This window comes from Mus caroli, unplaced genomic scaffold (genome assembly GCF_978045245.1).
Source record: "Mus caroli unplaced genomic scaffold, Mus_caroli_1 scaffold_18, whole genome shotgun sequence".
Classification (NCBI taxonomy): domain Eukaryota; kingdom Metazoa; phylum Chordata; class Mammalia; order Rodentia; family Muridae; genus Mus; species Mus caroli.
In genome coordinates, this window is record NW_028227273.1 from 70,507,699 (window position 1) to 70,528,657 (window position 20,959).

At 49.3% G+C, this 20,959-nt stretch overlaps 1 protein-coding gene, 2 non-coding genes and 1 pseudogene across 4 annotated transcripts; all 4 read left to right on the forward strand.

Annotated features, from left to right (window-relative positions):
* The first annotated feature begins 4,847 nt into the window (after positions 1–4,847).
* On the forward strand, positions 4,848–12,414 carry Znf213 (zinc finger protein 213). Of its 2 annotated transcripts, none has more exons than XM_021186075.3 (6): positions 4,848–5,257; positions 7,368–7,882; positions 8,962–9,079; positions 9,287–9,357; positions 9,443–9,608; positions 10,659–12,414. In XM_021186075.3, exons 2-6 carry the CDS (start codon positions 7,484–7,486, stop codon positions 11,309–11,311), a joined length of 1,407 nt encoding a protein of 468 aa, XP_021041734.1. In that variant the 5' UTR covers positions 4,848–5,257; positions 7,368–7,483; the 3' UTR covers positions 11,312–12,414. The 2 variants fall into 2 exon arrangements, with proteins under 2 accessions (XP_021041734.1, XP_021041733.1); XM_021186074.3 differs by having other exon boundaries at positions 4,848–5,054.
* A 1,182-nt stretch (positions 12,415–13,596) lies between these two features.
* LOC147000481 (caspase-14-like) lies at positions 13,597–18,058 on the forward strand (annotated as a pseudogene).
* Positions 18,059–18,794: 736 nt separating this feature from the next.
* On the forward strand, positions 18,795–18,867 carry Trnar-ccg (transfer RNA arginine (anticodon CCG)). Its single transcript has one exon. It is a non-coding gene; the product is annotated as a tRNA-Arg (tRNA).
* Positions 18,868–20,317: 1,450 nt separating this feature from the next.
* On the forward strand, positions 20,318–20,390 carry Trnar-ccu (transfer RNA arginine (anticodon CCU)). The gene has a single exon. It is a non-coding gene; the product is annotated as a tRNA-Arg (tRNA).
* Positions 20,391–20,959: the final 569 nt, after the last annotated feature.

Below are 20,959 nucleotides of genomic sequence, written 5' to 3' on the forward strand. Positions count from 1 at the left end.
TCACCTGTGGGCTTGGGCCATTAGGGTGAACTTTTCCTGTTTCTGTACTACACTGCTGTATCTATATGCACTGCTGTATATAGAGAGGACTCTATAGTAAGACCCTGTTTCAAAACAGACCATACAAACAAATAGAGAATATTAGGAAGACACACAATATTGACCTTTGGCCTACACTCATACACACAAACACACTCACACATGCAAACACAAGTATGTTGTGTTAGAATGGTGGTTATCAGATCACACCAAGCCAGCACAGTTCCTTGGGAGAGAGGTTTATTGGGGTGGGGGGAGGGGAGACAAAAGGGATGATGAAGAAGGAAAGAGAGAGAAGGTCAGAGGGCTCTGCCTTTTATTTAGGCCGTGATGTAACAGCATGTACCAATGGTGCAGGTGAGGGCAGGTAGGTGAATGGATTGTGGTTGCCATGGCAACAGACTCGGGTCCCTGTCACCTATGGGTGACATCATCACTGGATTCAGAAGCTCACTTCTGATGCCAACATGCCTCCCTTTTCCTTATCATAAAGAGAAGAAAAAAAAGGGGGGGGGTGAGAAGCTGATGGTGAAAGGGGAGTAGGGGTATTGGATCTCTTAAATAGCTTCCTGCTGTCTAGGGGCATTGTCAATTTCAGGGTGTAGCTGACTTTCACCATCAGGGTCCACTTGGTAAATGTTCACATCATTAACAGGATCTGATTAATAGTTTGTTTAGTGTCTTAGTCAGGGTTTCTATTCCTGCACAAACATCATGATCAAGAAGTAAGTTGGGGAGAAAAGGGTTTATTGGGGCTGGTGAGATGGCTCAGTGGGTAAGAGCACCCGACTGCTCTTCCGAAGGTCCAGAGTTCAAATCCCAGCAACCACATGGTGGCTCACAACCATCCGTAACGAGATCTGGCGCCTCTTCTGGAGTGTCTGAAGACAGCTACAGTGTACTTACATATAATAAATAAATAAATCTTAAAAAAAAAATCTTTAAAAAAAAAAAAAGAAAAGGGTTTATTCAGCTTACACTTCCATGCTGCTGTTCATCACTAAAGGAAGTCAGGACTGGAACTCAAGCAGGTCAGAAAGCAGGAGCTGATGTAGAGGCCATGGAGGGGTGTTTCTTACTGGCTTGCTTCCCCTGGCTTGCTCAGCTTGCTTTCTTATAGAATCCAAGACTACCAGCCCAGAGATGGTATCACCCACAAGGGGCCCTCCCCCCTTGATCACTAATTGAGAAAATGCCTTACAGCTGGATCTCATGGAGGCACTTCCCCAACTAAAGCTCCTTTCTCTGTGATAACTCCAGCCTGTGTCAAGTAGACACACAAAACCATCCAGTACAGTTAGAAATTTTTTTTTGTATTTGTCATTGAAGGAATGTATAAACAAGATTATTAAGGCAGGGAGCAAATAATAATGCCAGGAAAATGACTAGGAGAGGTGTTAAGAAAGGGCATATCCACTTCCATATAGGGGTTCTGAAAATCCAGGAATCGGATGCCTCATGTTCCCAGAAATTCTGCATGACCTGGATTTTATTTCTCACTATCCCAGAATGGTTGACATAGAAACAGCGTTCTTCTTGGAGGAACAGGCAAAGACCACCTTCTTTAGCTGTCAGGGCATCTAGCTCCCGTCAGTTCTGAAGTACCATGGCTGCCAAAGAATCGATCTGTTTCTGGATGGTAAGCATGGTTTCAGACATTTTTTTTTTGAAAACCGGTGCTAAACTCGGAAGTGAATTTATCATATTGGTTTATGGAAGTCATTATCCCTGAAATTCCAGTACCAGCACCTATGGCTATTCTTGTAGCGACCAAGAGTGGCACAACCTGAACTGCCCTCTTATGTTGAACAGCTATCATATCTATAACTGGGATTGGCAGGGGCTCATTTCCCTGGATTACTCCTGGTTCGGTGCAAACTCCTGATCAGCTGGCCAGTAGGTGATGGTATGCCTGAGTGCCACAGAGGATTGACATGTTTTGGACTGCAGGGCATTGTGGCACAGATGAGGTAGCAAGGGTTGTGGTTCTATTGCAGTCTAGGGAGCTTAGAGTTCCTGCAGAAGGTGTCCCAGAGGTCTTAAAACAATTTGCCACACCAAAGAGAGGAGTAGAGGAAAGGTATGGAGTCATGGTAACATCAGCGTCAGGGCAGCTGACAGAAGATGAGGTATGGTTACTCAGCAGTATCACCAGAGAGGCTGTAGGTGGCAGTTGTGAGTTAGCTCCAGGGGTACGTATAACCAGCAATCTTTGAAGGTCAAGGTCTGAAGCAAAAGGCGAAATGACAAGTTAGTGCCATTTATGAGGGGGATGTCAAGGAGGTAAGGACCTCGGAGCGGGTTGGATTACTTCTCCTACATTTTCAATATCTAGAGGCTGGGCAATCGAGGCGGATTTTCTCTGCATGTGGATAGTACTTACTGGGGACCTGGCTTGGTTTTCCCGGCAGAGCTTACCAACAACTCCTGTGTCCCACCTGAGATTCCATGGGTCTTGTATGTAGAAGAAGAGGGTCTTGCTTGATGACAGAAGAAGTGATTGGTCCATGATCCTAACATATGTATCTGGCAAGACCAATACGGGCAGCCCCCATATTCATCTGGCTATCTTTTACAATCATCTTTTGTCTGGTCAAAGAGAAAGTAAGCAAAGAGATCATAATATTTAGATGGGATAACAGATACAGGGATGACAGCAATTTGGATCGGTTCCTGGCATCCGGCTATGGAGCAGTTTCCTGACCCTATTTGTAAAGACTGTTTATTATCAGTGGGGGTTTCTTGAACCTCGAATCTCCAGATGTAAGGGCTGCCCTGGGTAGAAACAAACAGTAGGGGGAGGATGAGAAACCCACGTCTAATCCAGGAGGTAGAGTGCAGCTGCCAGCATGGAGTCTCATTTTTCTGGAATTGGGAACAAGATAGGTGGTCTCCATGTCTTCTGCAGCTTAAGAGAGCACGACCCTGTTAGGGTCGATGTGTAGAAAGAAGAGTCATTTTTAGATGAAGGGGTGAAAGGTTTGAGGTGAGACAGGTGGATCCAATGAGAGAGTCCCTCGAATTTGGCAACTGTAGGGGCCATGAGAATTACCTTGAAAGGGCCCTGCCATTTAGGAGAGAGGGGTGAGGGCCAATGGTCTGGAGGGGATAGAAGAACTTGATCTCCAATGTTGACAGGCAGTGGACAGTGTGTGGCCGTGGTAGATGGTAGTCAGCAAAGTTTCATAGGAGAGAGTGGAGGTGGCAAAGTAATGGGGTGAGTCTGGGAGGGGAGAGCATTTAGGTGAAAGACCAGGAGTTGGGACCAGACATTCATACATGAGCCCAAAAAGTGGGATGAGGAGAGGTCGCTCATAGCCTGAAAAGAGCCAGAGGTAGCAGTTTCACCCAACCGAGGTGAAGTTCCTGTGACAGCTTGACAAGAGTGGTTTGCATTAGTTTCAGAGCCTCCTTTAGTCATAAGTGACCAGATATCGGTGTGGGATGGGAGGATATGCAACTTGAATATGTATGCACTTACTACCCCCCACACATGTACTTTAGGCTTACACAAAAGACAACCAGAGTTTGTCTCCCACCACCCACATGGTGACTCACAACCCTCTGTAACTTGAGGGGATCTAGTGCCCTCTTCTGACCTCCAGAGGCACCAGGGATGAATGCTGTACATATGCACTCATGCAGGTGAAATACTTATATCATAAAACGTTTTTAAAAGAAAAAAAAAAAAACACAGGACACACTGTGACATACTACAGCTTCCACGGCAGTGAGATGTTTTCTTTCTTTCTTTGTTGATTGTTTGTGTGTTTTATTTCGGGGGTGGGGAGGTTGCAAAGGGAAGGAAGGATATGAGGAGCCAGAGAGATAAATAGATCTGGGGTGCGTGACGTGAAATACAGCCTTCACTACTCCACTGTATCACCTGGTCTGATACAGCAACATCAGGAAAGACAGCACAAGAATCTCCCAGCCTGATGTGCATCCAGTAGGCATCCTGCGAAGCAGGGTTTAGACAACTACAATCTTGCCTTTTAGCAATCAATTACAGGAGAAGAAAATTTACCCTCTGTAGTCTACGTGGGCATGGCTTCAGGGTATCTAGAATCCAGAGGCTTGTGACAGCAAGAACTGAAGCCTGTCTCAAAACAGCCCTGCCCGAAGCTGCAGGGACTATCAGCTTTGATCAATGTGTAGTTCTTGAAAGGTGTCCATTGAGTGTTTCAGATAGCTGGTGCTAGCATGAGGTCAGTCCGGCTGGCTGTTTGACTAACAGTTCTTTTGCTTAAGGCAGCAAGGGAAACAAGGGAGAGTCCGACAGTTGCCACAAAGTCAAACTGCCCTGTTCTGGTTTTGTCTATTTTATAGGAAAGTATGTTTACAATATAAAGGTAATTTACCATTAACACCAATAATGACTTTAACAAACTACAGTAATGATTAACACATGCCCGGGCAGAGGTGGGACTCCTGTTCAGTGTCCCTAGGCATCAGGACTCCTGTTCCTCAGCTCAGTACAGTTGTAGCTACTGATACGAGGGCAGGAGGTACTTCATGATGGAGGCTCCGCTCGAATTAGACTGCACTTTCCAGGAAGCCCCGAGACCTCCCAAGCACCCGACTTAGGTATAGTGCGACCCAGAAAGCGAAAATGAGACTTCTTCCAAATCTCTAGCTCCAGGGTGTCAGATCGGCTTAGCGGTGAGAATCCTCCCTGTTCATTGGCTGCCCATCTCCGACACTCTGGAGAGTACAAGCGCCAAATGCTTGTCCCCGCGCATGCGCCAGTTGGTTTCCCAGCGCCCCCCGCGCGAGCTTCCTGCCCCGGGCGCTGCTGGGGAAGCGCCGAGGTCCGGCGTGGCTCTGGGCGGTGTGTCCTGGGGGCGGGACCGGCGCCTTGCGCAGACCGGCTCCTGCGGGAGAGGACACGCTCCTGGGAGCAGCGCGGGCGGCCGGCGCCTCCGGGTTCTCCGGGTCTGCCACGCGGAGCCCGGCCACCCTCACCAGGCTGCTGGGGACCGTCCCCATTTCCCACGTCCTGCCGAGCGACCCTGGTGAGTCCGGGCCCTCCCTGAGGACACCTCTTCGGTCTCTGGAGGATAAGGCAGAAGGCTCGGGAAGAGAAGCGTAAACGAAGTGCTTGTGGTAGTGGAGAAGAAATGGAAACCGCCCGTATGCATCACTTGGGTTGGTTGAGAAACTGAAGTACCCCGTGCCACGGAAGCGTATAGGTTCACTTTCGAAGAAACGTTACTAGGTGAAAAATGGTTTGCTCATAAGATCTCATTTATGTAAAACACACATCCCATGCTTGTAGATTCTGGAGATAACTATTTTCAGTAAAAATATGTCACCGTCATATATCGGATTGTCAGTGAATCAAAAAGAAACATTGTTATAGTAACACTTCCCTCCCGTTCTTTATGATGTTTATGCTAATCAGACTGTTGAAATAAAAGAGGAAAATTCAAGTCACACGTATGAGAGTATGTGAAGTAATAACAACACAAAATACAAATACTTGCCATACATTCATATATAGTTGTGAATAGATGATGTTGGATGGTGTTCATGAGGCCTCCTATCCATCTGCCCCTTAATTGGAGTAAGGTGTTTCTGGAATTTGTAAGCTTTAAAAAAAAAAAAAAAAAAAGATTTTTATATGTCTTAAGTGTTGGCTTTCATGTATGTAAGTGTACCACATGTTTGAAGAAAGGCCAACAGAGGCTGTCAGGTACCCCAGAACTGGAGTTACAGATTGTGAGCCTCTATGTGGATGCTGGAAATTGAGTCTGGGGCCTCTGCAAGACAAAGACATATTCTTAACCACTGAGCCATCTATCCAGCCCCATAAATTTGTGAGTTTTCAAATTTGAGAAAAATAACAGTATGGCCCATCAGTAGAGGGACTTAAGACTACATTTATAATTAAACACAATAATTATAACTTTTAAAAGACATTGTTGCTCTATAGCTCAGACTGATTCTAACTCTGGCCACTCCTGCCTTGGTCCCTACAGTTCTTGGATTAGACATCTTTGGCCACTCCTGCCTTGATCCCTACAGTTCTTGGATTAGACATGTACCACTATGCATGCACTGCTGTGCCCAGTGAAATTTTACAACTGAAGTATGTCTACTTAAAAACATTCTTTAAGAATAGCTCAAGTGGTGGCATGGGCCTCCCAGCAGTTGGGAGGCAGAGTTTGGGGCCAGCCTGGTCTACAAGTGAGTTCCTTGCTACACAGAGAAACCTTGTCTTGAAAAACAAAACTAGAACAGCTCAGTGATTTAAAGTGGTTTCTGTAGAGTTAGTTATTTTATTCTATGTATGTGAGTGGTTTTTTTTAAAAGATTTATTTATTTAATGTATGTGAGTACACTGTAGCTGTACAGATGGTTGTGAGCCTTCATGTGGTTGTTAGGAATTGAATTTTTAGGACCTCTGCTTGTTTGGGTCAACTCTGCTCGCTCAGACCCAAAGATTTATTTATTATTGTACATAAGTACACTGTAGCTGTCTTCAGATGCACCAGAAAAGGGTGTCAGATCTCATTATGGGTGGTTGTGAGACACCATGTGGTTGCTGGGATTTGAACTCAGGACCTCCGGAAGAGCAGTCAGTGCGCTTACTCACTGAGCTGTCTCACCAGCCCGTGAGTATTTTACCTGCATAGGTGTATGTGTACTATCTGTAGAACTTTTGCCTGAGGAAGTCAGAAGAGGGGGCTTGGCCCCCTGGAACTAGAGTTACAGATAGTTGTGAACCGCCATGTGGGTGCTGCAAACCAAACTTGGTTCCTCTGTAAGAGCAGTAAGTGCTCTTAATCTCTGAGCTATCTCTGCAGCCCGCTAGCTTCAGACTTTCCATGTAGCTGAAGATGACACTGAATTTCTAATCCTTTGAAGATCTGAGTACTGGGATTACAAATATGTACCATCTCACTCAGTTCCAGGTAGTGGTGGGGATCATTTAAGTTAGGCAAGCAGTGTAACAACTGAGCTACACATGCAGCTAGCTTAAGGAATCTTTACAGACTGCACAGACATGCTTATTTTTGCATGGAAAGTTACTATACATGAAGGTAAAAACAAGCTCATATTAACAGATGGAGTACTGCTTCCAAATGAGTGACATTAGGTTTTGCTGTCAAATGGGTCACGAAAAACCCAGATTTGGGATGTCAGATGTGGTGATGAAGGATTGTGGGTCTGTATTACCAATACACAGTTACAAAGAGCACACAGTTGCAGTAAAGCATAAAGAGGCTTCAGAGGCACAGAGTGGGTGCCGGAGTCCCCCAACTTTCCTGCAGATTGGTGTATTCCGATCTCCTTCAAATACTGTTCTTTTACTATTTCCATAGGCAAGTGTGTCCTGATGCCAACCCACTCGTCACAGAGAATCCCTCTAGGACACTGAAAGGCTCAGCTCTGGAGCCTCAAGCTAAGGCTGACCAGCCCTGAGCCTTAGGCCAGGGGCATGGCATCCCTCCAGGAGCTCCAAGACCCTGCTCCCGGGGAGGAGGAAGGACTTATGATTGTGAAGGTGGAAGACTGCTCCTGGGAACAGGAGCCTGTTCAGCCGGTGGACAGCAGGGATTCCGAAGCCTGCCGCCAGCGGTTCCGACAGTTCTGCTTCAGGGATGCGGGTGGACCACATGAAGCCTTCAGCCAGCTGTGGGAGCTCTGTTGCCGCTGGCTGCGGCCTGAGCTGCACAGCAAGGAGCAGATCTTGGAATTGCTGGTGCTGGAGCAGTTCCTGGCTGTGCTACCAGGGGAGATCCAAGCCCAGCTTCAGAGACAGCACCTTGGGAGCGGTGAGGAAGCTGTCGCTTTGGTGGAAGACATACAGAATCAGTCATTGAAAGCCTGGCCACAGGTGAGGGAGGGATCCCTTCCATGTTTGGAGCCTGAAGAATAGAGACCATCTTCATGGAGATGAGTCTCCACAGGGCCCAGAGGGCAGGGGAAAACCACCAAGTCTCGAGAAGCACAAACAAAATTCCCAATGTAGTCTTAAGTAAAGACTCATGTAAAGACATGCTTCTCATGACTTTATTGGATTTAAAGTCGTTATGGTCCAGAAATGTGGCTTTTGTTGTCGTTGTATGTTTGTTTTCTTTGAGACAGGTTTTCTCTGTATAGCCCCTGGCTGTCCTGGAACTTGCTCTGTAAACCAGGCTGGTCTAGAACTCACAGAGATCCATCTGCCTCTGCCTCCCAAGCGAGTCCAGAAAGGTTTTAGCTCCACACAACTACTGTGGTTAATCTATAGGGATACAGTATTACACATCAGAGCTCCAGAGGGGTATAAGGAAACAGAGCTGTCTAAGGGTACCCTGCTGTCTTGTGTTCCAGACACTGGCAGATCTGCAGATGGTGTACCAATGCAGCTAGGGTGTGGGATTCTGCCCATGGCAGGAGGACCACCACTGCTCCATTTCTCCCTTGCTAAGTAGCTATAATTCTGGCCTTTTAGTGACTTGTTCTTGTTTTGTTTTTCTTTTCTTTTCTTTTTTTCTTTTTCTTTCTTTTTTTTTTTTAAAGATTTCATGTATGTATGTATGTATTTATTTATTATATGATGAATACACTGTAGCTCTCTTCAGATACACCACAAGAGGGCATCAGATCCCATTACAGATGGTTGTGAGCCACCATGTGGTTGCTGGTGATTGAACTCAGGACCTCTGGAAGAACAGAGGTCAGTGCTCTTAATGGCTAAGCCATCTCTCTAGCCCTGGTTCTTGTCTCTTGATCATGAAGTGTCCTTGGGTACAAAACACTGCCTGGTATCTCATTCTTTTCTGGACTTCTGGGCCTCCATTTGATTCCTACCCCTCCCCAACCCTTAGCCTCCTAAGGGCTGTGTCCCAGAGCTCCTTCCCAGGATTAAGTTGTGTCATCCCTGACCTCCAGGCTGGTCTCTGCTAATGGTGTGTTATGGTTTCTGTGCAGGATGAGCTCTCAGAGGCCGAGCCTAAGGCAGCAGTCCAGGGACTCCAAGCCACAGGGTCTCCCCAGAAGGCAGGGGTCCAGAAGCAGCTACCTGCATTCCAAGAGCAGCATAGCCATGGTGAGTTAGACTCTTCAGTCAGCAGTGTGGCCACACAGGGGCGCTATTCCTTTTCTAGAATTGCCCCAGAGTGACAGGCAGCAGAAGCTCAGTCACACAAGTACATGCGCGAATGCATCTGACGGGGGTGCACCTGCAAGTGTAGATGAAGCCATCCGTCTTAGCCCTTGACTTTAGCCTGTATGAAGCTCTGTTCTTTTCCTTCAGCCCAGCTCCCTGTTCTTAAAGAGCGACGGACAGGAGAGGTGTTGGATGTCTGCTTTGACTCTGCAGTTGATGTGAGTTAGCAGTTCTTTATTCTCCCAGAGGGCTTGGTGCTATTGACTGTATAATTTGACCCCTCCTGTCCTCACTCACACACAGCTGCCTGGGAGACCCGAGCTGGGCCGTATCTCCCCATTCCAAAAATCTGTGTCATTGGGAGACATCCCTTTCTATTTTTCCCGAGAAGAATGGAGCTCCCTGGACCCTGCTCAGAGGAACCTCTTCTGGAACATCAAGAGAAAGAACTCCCGGGATGCTGCCCTTGGTAAGCAGATCCATCAGGCCTCTCGCTCAGCTGTAATCCGGCTTTGCTTCCCTGGTCAGGTTCTAAAGCTAGCCCTTCCCAAGTCTCCTCAGCCCTCCTGTGATGTTGTGATGGTGAAGTTTCTGTCTCAGTTGTGTGACCAGTTGGCCCATGCCCTCCATGTGCCAGCTCTGGGCCAGCTCCATGCTGAGGGCTTGCACGGGCATTTTCTCAGTCAAATCTCAGGCTGGCATATTTGCCCCCAGATAAACTCTGGCATTCAGTGAGATCGATGGATCATGTCAGCCACAGAAATGCTAAAAAACAAGAGCCCTTGTTGTACCCCACTATGTGAAGCCTCACCAAGTCAGGCCCTTTCCCAGTATCCCCTGGTCTCATCTTACTTAACTGGCAGCAGTCTGAGTGCTTCGGGGTTCCTCCCTGCTCAAGGCTGCTGTGAGTCGTCTGCGAGGGTACTACAGTAGCTACACATGCTGATGCCTTCTGTGTACAAAGTTAAGCCAGCTGTGCTTAGTGGACTGGGAGCGTGCCGTTGGCTTTGACTGTGGAGAGTGGGTACTGGCCACAGGGAGAGAACAGGCAGAGAGAGGGTTTTTATAAAGGCACATACCTCTGCAGGAGGATCAGCTCATTGGTGACCCCTGGTGACCGCAAGGCTCCCTCAAAACTGCTCGTTTGCTGCCTTCCATCATCTTCCCATTAAAAGCACTTTTGAAATAAAATTGCATTTTAATATTTTCCTTTGTGTACAATGCAGAGAAGGACATGTGTGGAGGTCGAAAGGATGGTTTTCTAGGCTTGGTTCTACCATGGAGGTTAGGGGTGGGCTCAGGCTTGGTCATTATGCTTGCTGGCAAGTGACTTTACCCACTGAGGCCATCTTGCTTGCTACCATCCAATAATTTTGTAAATGTGAAGACCTAGACTTTTTGTGAGCTACAGCAGCCTGAACCTCAAAGCCAGGGAGATGTCCCTACGTCATATTTCTTCAGATCTCTTCCCGAACCAGAATCAAGGAGGACTAAACAGAGGCTTCACCCCTTCTTGCAGGTTTGAAACCCAAAAGCCAAAAGCCCCCTGCAGAGGAGGCAGTGACAGCATTGTTGGGACAGACTGAAGTGCCTATGTCCTGGAATCCTGGGGAGGCTGAGACCGAGGTCTGGGAGAGTGAGAATCCAATGAGGACAGCCCTGGACCCGCTGGTGGGAGCGCGTCGGGGGCGGCCGCCCACTCACAGGCGCCAGTTTCAGAACTTATTGACGGAGAAGCCCCACAGCTGCGCGCAGTGTGGGAAGCGCTTCCGCTGGGGTTCAGACCTAGCCAGGCACCAGCGCACACACACGGGTGAGAAGCCACACAAGTGCCCTGAATGCGACAAGAGCTTCCGCAGCTCTTCTGACCTAGTGCGCCACCAGGGCGTGCACACGGGTGAGAAGCCCTTCTCTTGTTCCGAATGTGGCAAGAGCTTTAGCCGAAGCGCCTACCTGGCTGACCACCAGCGCATCCACACAGGCGAGAAGCCCTTCAGCTGCAGCGAGTGTGGCAAGAGCTTCGCGCTGCGCTCCTACCTGCTAGACCACAGGCGTGTGCACACGGGTGAGCGGCCATTCGGCTGTGGGGAGTGTGACAAGAGTTTCAAGCAGCGTGCACACCTCATTGCGCACCAGAGCTTGCACACAAAGATGGCCCAACCTGTGGGGTGAGCCAATGGTGGGACCTGAGCAGCACCCCCCACCCGCCAGCCCCCCCCCCGGCCCTCCGGGGGACACTTCCTGTGACTCTCACAGAATCTTTTCCTTCCCTCTGGGGATTCATCACTCACCTGTGACCACTGCCAGCCTGTCAAAGGGATGCAAGGCCCCCTTTACTTTGACCTGGCCTGCCTGCTCCCAGGATCCTGCCACACATCTCTCCCTTTCCTGCTCTGGATTTCTTTTACTTGGTTCCTGGAGCTTCAGTTTCCCTTTGAGGATCACATGGTATGAGGGCTCAGGTAGGACCTAGGGTTTTCCAGAACCCTCCAGCCTTGCTTGGCCAGAGGCTGTTTGATTTCTACTTTCTTATGTGGACCCATCAGCCTGGCTAAGCCTCTGCTCAGCCTACTTGTGCCTTCCAATGAGAACTGGCCTCCATCCTCAGGTGCTGCTGGGGTTTGGCCTTGGGAAGGACTAGGCTCACACCAATGGGGATTTAGGTCCTGGGTTCCAGCACAACGGCTTCTTGGCTGTCAATGTACCCCGGTACCCTTCATACTTCCAACCTGTGACCACTCAGTCATGCCCTGACCCCAGGAAGCTGCCTACTTGTCCTACTCTGAGCCCCCGAGATACACTGCAGGTCTGGAGGTTAGTGGAGGTGGTAGCTGTAGCAGCAGGCTGACTGGAGAACATGCAGTCCTCCAGATGTGTGGCTTTTGTTGTACTTAACACTAGCACTCCATCAGCACTTTGTAGCTGACTCCTCAAGCACTGTATTTCCATGTTTTAAATCTGCATTGTGTGCAGATTCACATTAACATGGACAGACCGGGGCTGGTGAGATGGCTCAGTGGGTAAGAGCACCAGACTGCTCTTCCGAAGGTCCAGAGTTCAAGTCCCAGCAACCACATGGTGGCTCACAACCATCCGTAACGAGATCTGGCGCCCTCTTCTGGAGTGTCTGAAGATAGCTACAGTGTACTTATTTATAATAAATAAATAAATCTTTAAAAAAAAAAAAAAAACATGGACAGACCATGGACCCTCCGAAAGGGCCCAGCCTAGTGGGTTTCGGAAGAGTTTGAATAAACATGGAAAATTTCCTCTAAGCTTGTGACTCTTTAGCTGGCTTTTCTGCGTTAGGTACGTGGTTTGGTCAGCTGATGGTTCATGGCGTATGGAGTCACCATGGAAAGCCACATCCTGGACCTGTAATCCTGTGACTCCCTCTCCCAGTGTCAATCCATGTAGTCATGGTCTTTGTCAGGACCTCCATTCTCAGTGGTGAAATGAGCAAGAGGCAAAAGGAGGACTGACTGGCTGGCTGAGGGGCACGCTGCTGCTCCTGGGATGCAGAACTCAGCTGCCCAATGTGTGCTTGAAGCTGTCAGGTTATCTGCTATTCACAGCCAGCCCTCCATATGTCTCCTCCCCTGTCTTAGTACAAGCTGGGCCTACACTGAGCTGGTAGTACCTGGTCAGGACCAGTCACTCCTTCTTTGACTCTTGCTGATCCTTTTGTTTCTTTTGGACAGCCTGCAGGGGCCTCACCTGGGGATTGATAGTGACAAGATGTTCCCATCCCTTATGAACTGATTCATTTGTGCCAGCCTTTGTGCCCCAGGTTTCTTTCTTGGCTAGCTCCCAGTTTAGAACATTATCTTGTGGTCTCAACTATCCCATAGTTTTCCATGAGAAGGAACTATTGTGTGCATGGACTTGTGCACAGCTGCAGGAAGAAGGAGAGAGTGCAGGGATGTTGGGGACAGTGTGAGGCCCTATTTGGTGCTAGCAGCTCCTTTCTGAGGGAGACACTCAGGTGTAACAAGATCAGATGGCATGGGCCAAGGGCTAAGAATAGAATTTGGGCTCAGGCCCATGGCTCAGGTGGGGACATATGAATGCTAGCCGTGAAGTTGTCAGCCAGAGCCAGAGAAGGGAGCTGGGCTGGGGGAGTTGAGGCCAGGGTTCTAAGGATGGGCAAAGCCCATTTGGGATCATAAGCAGTTGATAGGCGGCAGCGAGTGTCGAAGAGGGCAAGGATCAGGCCTCAAGGTACCGGGAAACAGAGTCAGGAAGTAATCCCGGATCCTGGAGGAAGCCCCACCTGGTTCTCAGAGCCTTGCTGGTGTGTGGGAGCCTACGGGCAGCTGCGCAGCTGGAGGATGCTTGGGAAGAAAGATAGTGAGATGCTCTTCCTGGTCCAGTCTGTTCTCAGCACCCAGCCCAGCCCAGCCCAGCCCAGCCCAGCCCAGCCCAGCCCAGCTCTGGTTCTCCTTCCCCAGGGAAAATACAATGTTCAGGGTTCAAGGGCAGCCTTGGTACCCTGCAGCCCTGGTGTGTCTGCCACAGCACTTGCTGGTGTGGATGATGTGTTCCAGGCTCTGGTCTTTGAAAACTGTGAGAAGAGAGAGGCCCCACTCCAGGTGAGCTTTCACCCTGTAACCTTCAGCCCTCAGCCAAACACTCACATTAAGCTGGGGCCTCACCAGACTTTGCCTCTTTCTCCTAGAGCCTCCTTAAGGAGCTGCATTTGTTCCGGGAACAGCTGGATGTCCAGAGGGGTGCTGTGGGGTGTGCCCTTGTGGTCCTAATGGTCCCCAGTGGGCAGCTAAGGCAGCCACAGCTGCTGGTCAAGGAGCTGAGTCACTGTGGGGCCCTTCAGGGTTGCCCCAAAATCTTCCTGTTACTCTCTAGTGGTCTCAAGGGTGAGTGGATGGGCAGTGATGCATTGGGGGTGGGGGTGGGGGGTGAGTAGGAAAGCTTGGAGTTTCTGTTATACCTACGCAGCCGTGGGGTCCTTCTCCTCCAGCTGTCTGGGAGCCTGAAGCTTTCCTTCTGCATCTGGGGAAAATCTGCAGTCAGCATCCTCGCTGGTCACTGCTGCAGCTACTGAGGGGGGGGGGGGAAGCCAGAAGAAGAGAAGGCTGGGCCTATGTCTCCCTGGCTCCCTAGAGCCAGTTACAATTAAATAATTCAGATGCAGTTGCATCTGTTCTGCAAACACACATACACGGGCTGCAGGACATGCCTTCGTAACCACATGAGCCTCCCCCAGACTCCAAGCATCCTTCCCACTCCATGACTTTGTACAGAGGATTCCCTCAGTAACACATGCTCTCCCTGCTGGCTTGGCTCCTAGTATCTACACTGAAACATCCAGCCTCAACCTTCGACACTCTGCCCTCTTCTATTGAAAGGCCCTGGTGGCTGAGATAGGCTCAGATTTGGTCCTGAGGTCTGAATGAACATCTTGCTGGGTAGTGACTGAGTGACCTAGAAGTGGGGGCTATGAGCCCCAGGTCTCCATGGCTCTCTCAGCCTAGTACCTCCCCAGGAAATGGCACCTTGGGAGCCCTCCTCCACAGACCTATCCCTTTCCAGGAATGGTTCTGCCTTTATGTGTAGTAATCCCTAGAGTGAGGTAATGAACTTGAAGATGAGTCAGAGCCTAGGTTTTGCTTAAGTCCACCCTGACCTCTTCTTTCTCTCTGAAATGTGACCTCCAAAGTCTCCCCTGGTCTCATCCTGACCCCTCTGCTTGGGTTGTAATTCTCCCCTTGGCCCCCATCAGGGCAGTTCTCTGAGGTGTCCTTGGGCTCTGCCCCCCTAGGTCTTTTGCAGAGTCTGCAGGGAACACCTATTGCCCAGTCTTCAGGACCTCCCTTCAGGGGACTCTGTGTTTGGGAGATGAGGAGCCCTGGGGGCTGGAGGTGAGGGACAGAGAGGGAATCCAGTCCTGTGTCTGCAGTAGCAGGTTGGGTGGAGGCTGAGGGAGACAAATGGGGAGAAGAGGAACTGGGGGTCCCTTCCTCCTACTGTGTGTCCCTATTCCTCTGTACAGTCAAACCCTAGAGCAAGCACACAATATGACCTGTCTGGAACCAGGGCTTGCCCTCCTACTGGCTGTGATTCAAGACCGACTAGGAGCACAGCATGATGTGGCAGTATTGAGGGACCTTTGCCAGGCCTTGGGCTTCAAGGTCACCCTGAGGACAAACCCATCAGCTCAGGTGGGGGAAGCCCAAAACTGGTGGTGCTGGAAGGAAGGGTACCCCTGCTCTAGGACCCTGGAGTTCTCCTTCCTGGGTTTCCCCCACACCACAGGCAGGAAGCACATCTGTAAGTCTTGCCTCCGACTTCCTGCTGTATTCAGGGACAGTCACTTTCTTGCCTTGGGAAGTCTGATCTCCTAGACAGAGACTGAAGAAGTGCTCCCAGCCCCACGAAGGGCAGCCAGGAGCTGGTTCAGACCTTGGCCTTTACCACTCCAGGCCTTCTGGGAAGAACTGGCTCTCAGCTTCAGGAAAAGCTGGATACAACGGCCCTGTGAGCTGTGCCCTGGTGGCCTTGATGGCCCATAGGGGGCCACAGGGGCAGCTGCTGGGGGCTGATGGTCAAGAAGTACAGGCAGAAGCGCTGGTGCAGGAACTGAGCTGCTACCAGGCACTGCATGGCCACCCCAAGATATTCCTGCTCCAGGTCTGCTGTGGGGGTGAGGGACTCCGCCTCCAGCCTAACCCTCTACCCTGCCATTCCTCTGCCTCCCACATTTCCCACACAGCTCCTTCAGGAAGCCTGCGTGCTAGCCATTCCCTGCCCCTCTCCAGCCTCCCCTGGAGTCAAGCCCACAAACTTGAACCTCTATGAATGTTGCCACCCCTGCAAGCCTGCCTCGCCCAGAGATATCCTGAGGTTCCACTGAGTAAGGTATCTGCCCCATCCTTCTCCAGGGAACAGGGACCCTGGTGTGGGGTCAAGAGCTCTCCCATGGTACAGTCATTGGCTGAGAGCACCCGAGCCATCCCAACCCAGGCAGATGTTCTTCAGATCCATGCTGATGCCCCAGGTGGGTCTGCTTTTCTTCTGGAGCCTGGGCTTGGCACACTGGTGCTGGGAACCATTCACACAGCACACTGCTAGGCCTGGCAGCTTGGAGTTTGCTGCTTTGCCAAGATCCAGGGAGGAAATGTCTTCCTACGTTGTGAGGGACTCTGAGACTTCTGCTCCTGAGTCTGACAATTTGGAATTAGCAAGAGGACCTAGCTTCTCTGAGTTCATACAGCCTGGATGCTGTAAGGCTTGTGGCTTTCAGCTCCACATTCTTTCCACTGTCTAGTGCTGCCCCTGAACCAGAGATAACAAGACACTGGGGCAGGTGGAGTCCCTGGATGCTGGCAATGGGAGTTGACTCTTTTTGCAGGCAGCCTTATCTCCACTCCAGGGAGCTCAGGCCAAGCAGACATCCTTACTGTCTATGCAGCTGTCGAGGGTAAGAAACCTATGGTTATGGTGGGCCTATTTTCCTGCCCCATGGCCTGGAGTGATAGCCTCAGCGAGAGTCCAGCTCCAGTTAAGTCACTCTCCTCCTACAGGTTAGTCCTTGTAGTCATAGTTAGAATGGCAAGCTCCTGTCAAATGCTCCCTCGTGTAAGTTCTAGGACAGGACAGTCCTGCTTGCTTCAGGCACCTGTCCACTGTTTGGTACCTAGCAAGTCCACAGTAAATATTTGTTGTACATTGATTATATCCAAATATTCACTCTACAAATATCAGCAACTTCTTCCTGATGCAAGAAGTCCCTGACCCTGTGCTGGTCTGAAGCCAGTTGCCCAGAATGTTCTCTGCTTCCCCTCCGCACTTCTTTCATCCACAATAGGCCACTGAAGGTTGGGATGTCAGCCCAAGGCTGACTCTGACCCCATCCCCTCACCTAGGCTGTGTGGCTTATTGGGATGAAAAGGGCTCGGACTTTGGACTGGTGGAGGTCATCAGAGCCAACCCTGGAAGAGATCTCCTTGAGCTGCTGACTGAGGTGTGAGGAATGGGGATAGGAGAGAGAGGGGCTGGATCTGTGGGAGTGTTCTCATTACCTCCCACTTAACCCAGGGAAAGGAGAAGCAAGGAGAGAAGTCTCTCTCTCTCTCTCTCTCTCTCTCTCTCTCTCTCTCTCTCTCTCTCTCTCTCTCTTTCTCCCTTCCTCCCTCCTTCCCTCCCTCCCTCCCTCTTGCCCTCACTCATATCAGGAGATGCTCAAACACAGGGCACATTGGTCAGACAAACTCAGCAGCAGCTATTACATACACTAAATAAAGTTCAGGAGAGGAGGACACCAGAAGCCATTGGGGGGAGGGGGTTGAGGTGGGGGGTATACTGGGAAGTAGAAGGAGCCAGCAGAGGGTGCAGGAAGGGAGGTGCCACTGGTTGTTACAGAATAGGGTCAGTTCATTTGTACAGTTTTGCAGGCTAACAGGGAGGTCCTCTTCTTGTGTTGAGGTCAGGGTGGGCAATGCTGATTATATGATTATATATATGGGGTGGGGAGCCTTTCCCTTTGGGTGGGGGACTTTTTGGTTGAGAGCAAGGAACTCATGTAAAACTGCTGGGTTAGTATTAGGCTCAAAGATGATTAGATAGCACTTGAAATTTTAGGCTTACAGAACAACAGACACAAGAGTCGGTCATTGAGGGTCATGCCTGTAGCTGGGAGGTAGTGGCAGGATCCCAGAGATTGAGACCAGCCTAGGATTCATAGACTCTTTCAGAAAGTATCGACCTCTCCGCAAAAAACCCTCCAGCAGACAATGACTGCAGTGGGTGTGATGGACTGAGCCCCTCAGGGCCTAGCTGAGTGTCGCTCCTTAGGTCAACAGGCGGGTGTGTGAACTGGACGTCCTGGGGCCAGACAGTGATGAGCTGCTCAAAGCCTGCCTGGAGATCCGCAGCTCGCTCAGGCGCCGGCTCTGTTTATAGGACGAGCAACCTCACCACTTCCCCTATATCCCCTCTTCACACCCTGTCATCGATGCAGCAGTTTGGGCGTGGGAGCTCACATAGCGCCAATAAATATGTGTTCATGATCGGCGTGCTCCAGGAAATGTATGCTCTTTCTGAAATACGTGAGACAATGGGGAAAGTTACCCGGTAGTAGATAGGGGTACGACTGTGCTCTCGGGAACCAGAGGTTGAATCGGGTCTGTGCCTCCTGTCTGGGACTACGGAACCTCACAAGGCTGACCTGGATATGCTGGGAGAGGCTTAGGGAGAAAGAAGTTCTGGGAAGGATCATCTCCGGAACTATAACTCTCGCCTCGCTGAGTCACTGATGCGGCCTGCGTTCTCAATCTCCACATGGCGCTGGGGCCATGGAGTTGCCAGAGAGGCGAGCCAGCACGGGTCTAGAGACTGGAAAAGACCATTGTGGATACTTCAGTGACGTGATAGGGCAAGTGCATGTGGGTTGTCCCTGGTCTTGAGTTGAGGGCCAGCCAATGGAGGAGATCTGAAAGACGAGCCTCTAGGATCCGGAAGGGCTTCTGCTGGCTGACTGCTCAGGAGTCTGATTATATCGATTCAAACTTGTGGAGGCTCCTTTGAGGCTGTCACTAAATAGATTGGCTCAAAGGGCAGGATTTTTCTTTGGTTTAAGCATGCGCAGTAGGAGCTTGAATAAGTCTTATGGAAAGAGCTTAGGCACGGGCCGACGTAGGGCCGCGTGGCCTAATGGATAAGGCGTCTGATTCCGGATCAGGAGATTGGGGGTTCGAGTCCCTTCGTGGTCGCTGCGTGCATTTGCTTTTTAAAAACCTACCTTAAAATTTCCTATTCTCAAGTTTGCTTTTCAAACTCTTGTCTGGTACCCCGGAAGGAAGGCCAGCATGTTTGTATTAAGTAGGTGAAGTTATTATCTCAAGACAGACTACGAGCCACTCGAATTAGTGCCAAGGAAAGGAACCGAATAGATGCTAGATTGGATTGCTTACGTGGTGGGTGGGAGGTGTCTCAAGGGAACGTTAAGGGCATTTGATTAAAATAAAAAACTCAGTAGGCTATCTGGGTGAATGCAATTAATGTCACTGAATGGAACACTTGAAAATAACTAAAGCAGTAAATTCGGTTTCTATGTCCACAGCTCTAAAATCCGTGAAACAGTAAGAAAATTAGATTTCTTACAATGAGAGTGTGTCCAGGCACACCTGTAATGTAATTTAGGAGTAATGTAATTTAGGAGGCGGAGGCAGGGGAATTAAAAGCCACTCTGGGCTACATGAGATCCTGTCTCAACAACAACAAAGGTGTCTTCTTACAGGTCCAGTGTAAATATAAGTTTTTAAATAGCAAGAATATGTCCCAGATTGAGTTGGCATTTAACCTGGGCGGGGGGAGGGATATCTCTATTTAAGGGATTCGGTCTAAGTGGAACCGTTTTCATCCCTACAACTCCCAGCAGAACCACAGAATGCGAGGGCGGGGAATCAGCTCACGTGACAGAGCCTTGTGCAGAATAATTTTCTCTTTAATGTTACAGTGGCTTAATAAAGCTCGCAAATATATTATATCGACACACACACATGAGATAAAGGAGAGTCAAAAGGACACGAGGATAACGCAACTGGGTCGGAACCCACAAGCCTCAAGCCAAAAATCTACCTCAGGTTCTTCCGACTGTGCTGTTTAGTTGTTGCTGTTGGTGTTTAATTTACTTAAAATTTTTTGAGGGGGGTAGGTATCAAGTAAAATATATAGGCCAGTTGTATACTCTATAAAGAAAAAGCATGAAGACCTGTCCCTACCAAGTAACATTTGGTTGAAGAGACGGTGGGAGAAGACTGGACAGAGACCCGGCACAGTTATGCTGGACAGGGAACCGGCACTGCAAAGCACAAACATTATCGTGCGGGCTCCAGTTTCTTGCATCCTGCATCACAAACACGTTTTCTATCATACCGGTCGTCCGGGTTCAAAGGGCTCATTCAGTATTGGAATCTTGGATATCTTGCACCATAGAAAGACGCGTACCTGTTCTGTAAACCAATGAGCAAAATAAAAGCAGCGATGTACGTGTTTCAGTCGCTTCCTTACAAGTGCGTCCTCCTTTAGATCTTAAGGGTGCTCGGGGCCCGGCAACGTTAGAGCCGGTACCTTGGCTGAAGCGGTACACACAGTTGATGGACACAGAAAGAATCCAAAGACACAGACTGGTGGAAGATCCATAACACTTTCTTCTCGTCAGCCCCGGTGGCCTAATGGATAAGGCATTGGCCTCCTAAGCCAGGGATTGTGGGTTCGAGTCCCACCCGGGGTAATGCGGTGTTTTAGGCCCTTTTAGATAGCTGGAAAGTGAGTTGAAGAAAAACGGTTCCTAAACATTACGGGTGGTTTTGCTTTCAAAATTTTGTTTTGTTTTCAAATAAATTTCAACCTACCATTTCAAGGTAATGTTTTGTTTTCAAATAAATTTCAACTTACCACTTCCATGTAGTTCTGGCTGTCCTGGAACTCACTTTGTAGACCAAGCTGGCACTCGAACTCCGCCTACCTCTTCCTCCCGAGTGATGGGATTAAAGGCGTGCGCCACCATACCCGGATCAAGGTAATGTTTTGTTTTCAAATAAATACGCCTTTACTTTACAAAATACCATATGGTTTTATTTGAACGATTTTTATATACCACCAATTATTAGTTGATACTCAAACATAGTAATTGTTCAGATCGTAGGTGTACAATTTCATTGCAGTTCCTTAAAATAAATAAATAAATAAATAAATAAATAAATACGTCTTGTTATGTAGACCAGATTGGGCTCGAACTCAAAATCCTTCTGCATCTTCTTTCTGAACATTAGGATTAAAGATGACTCCAGGTTAGGTTAT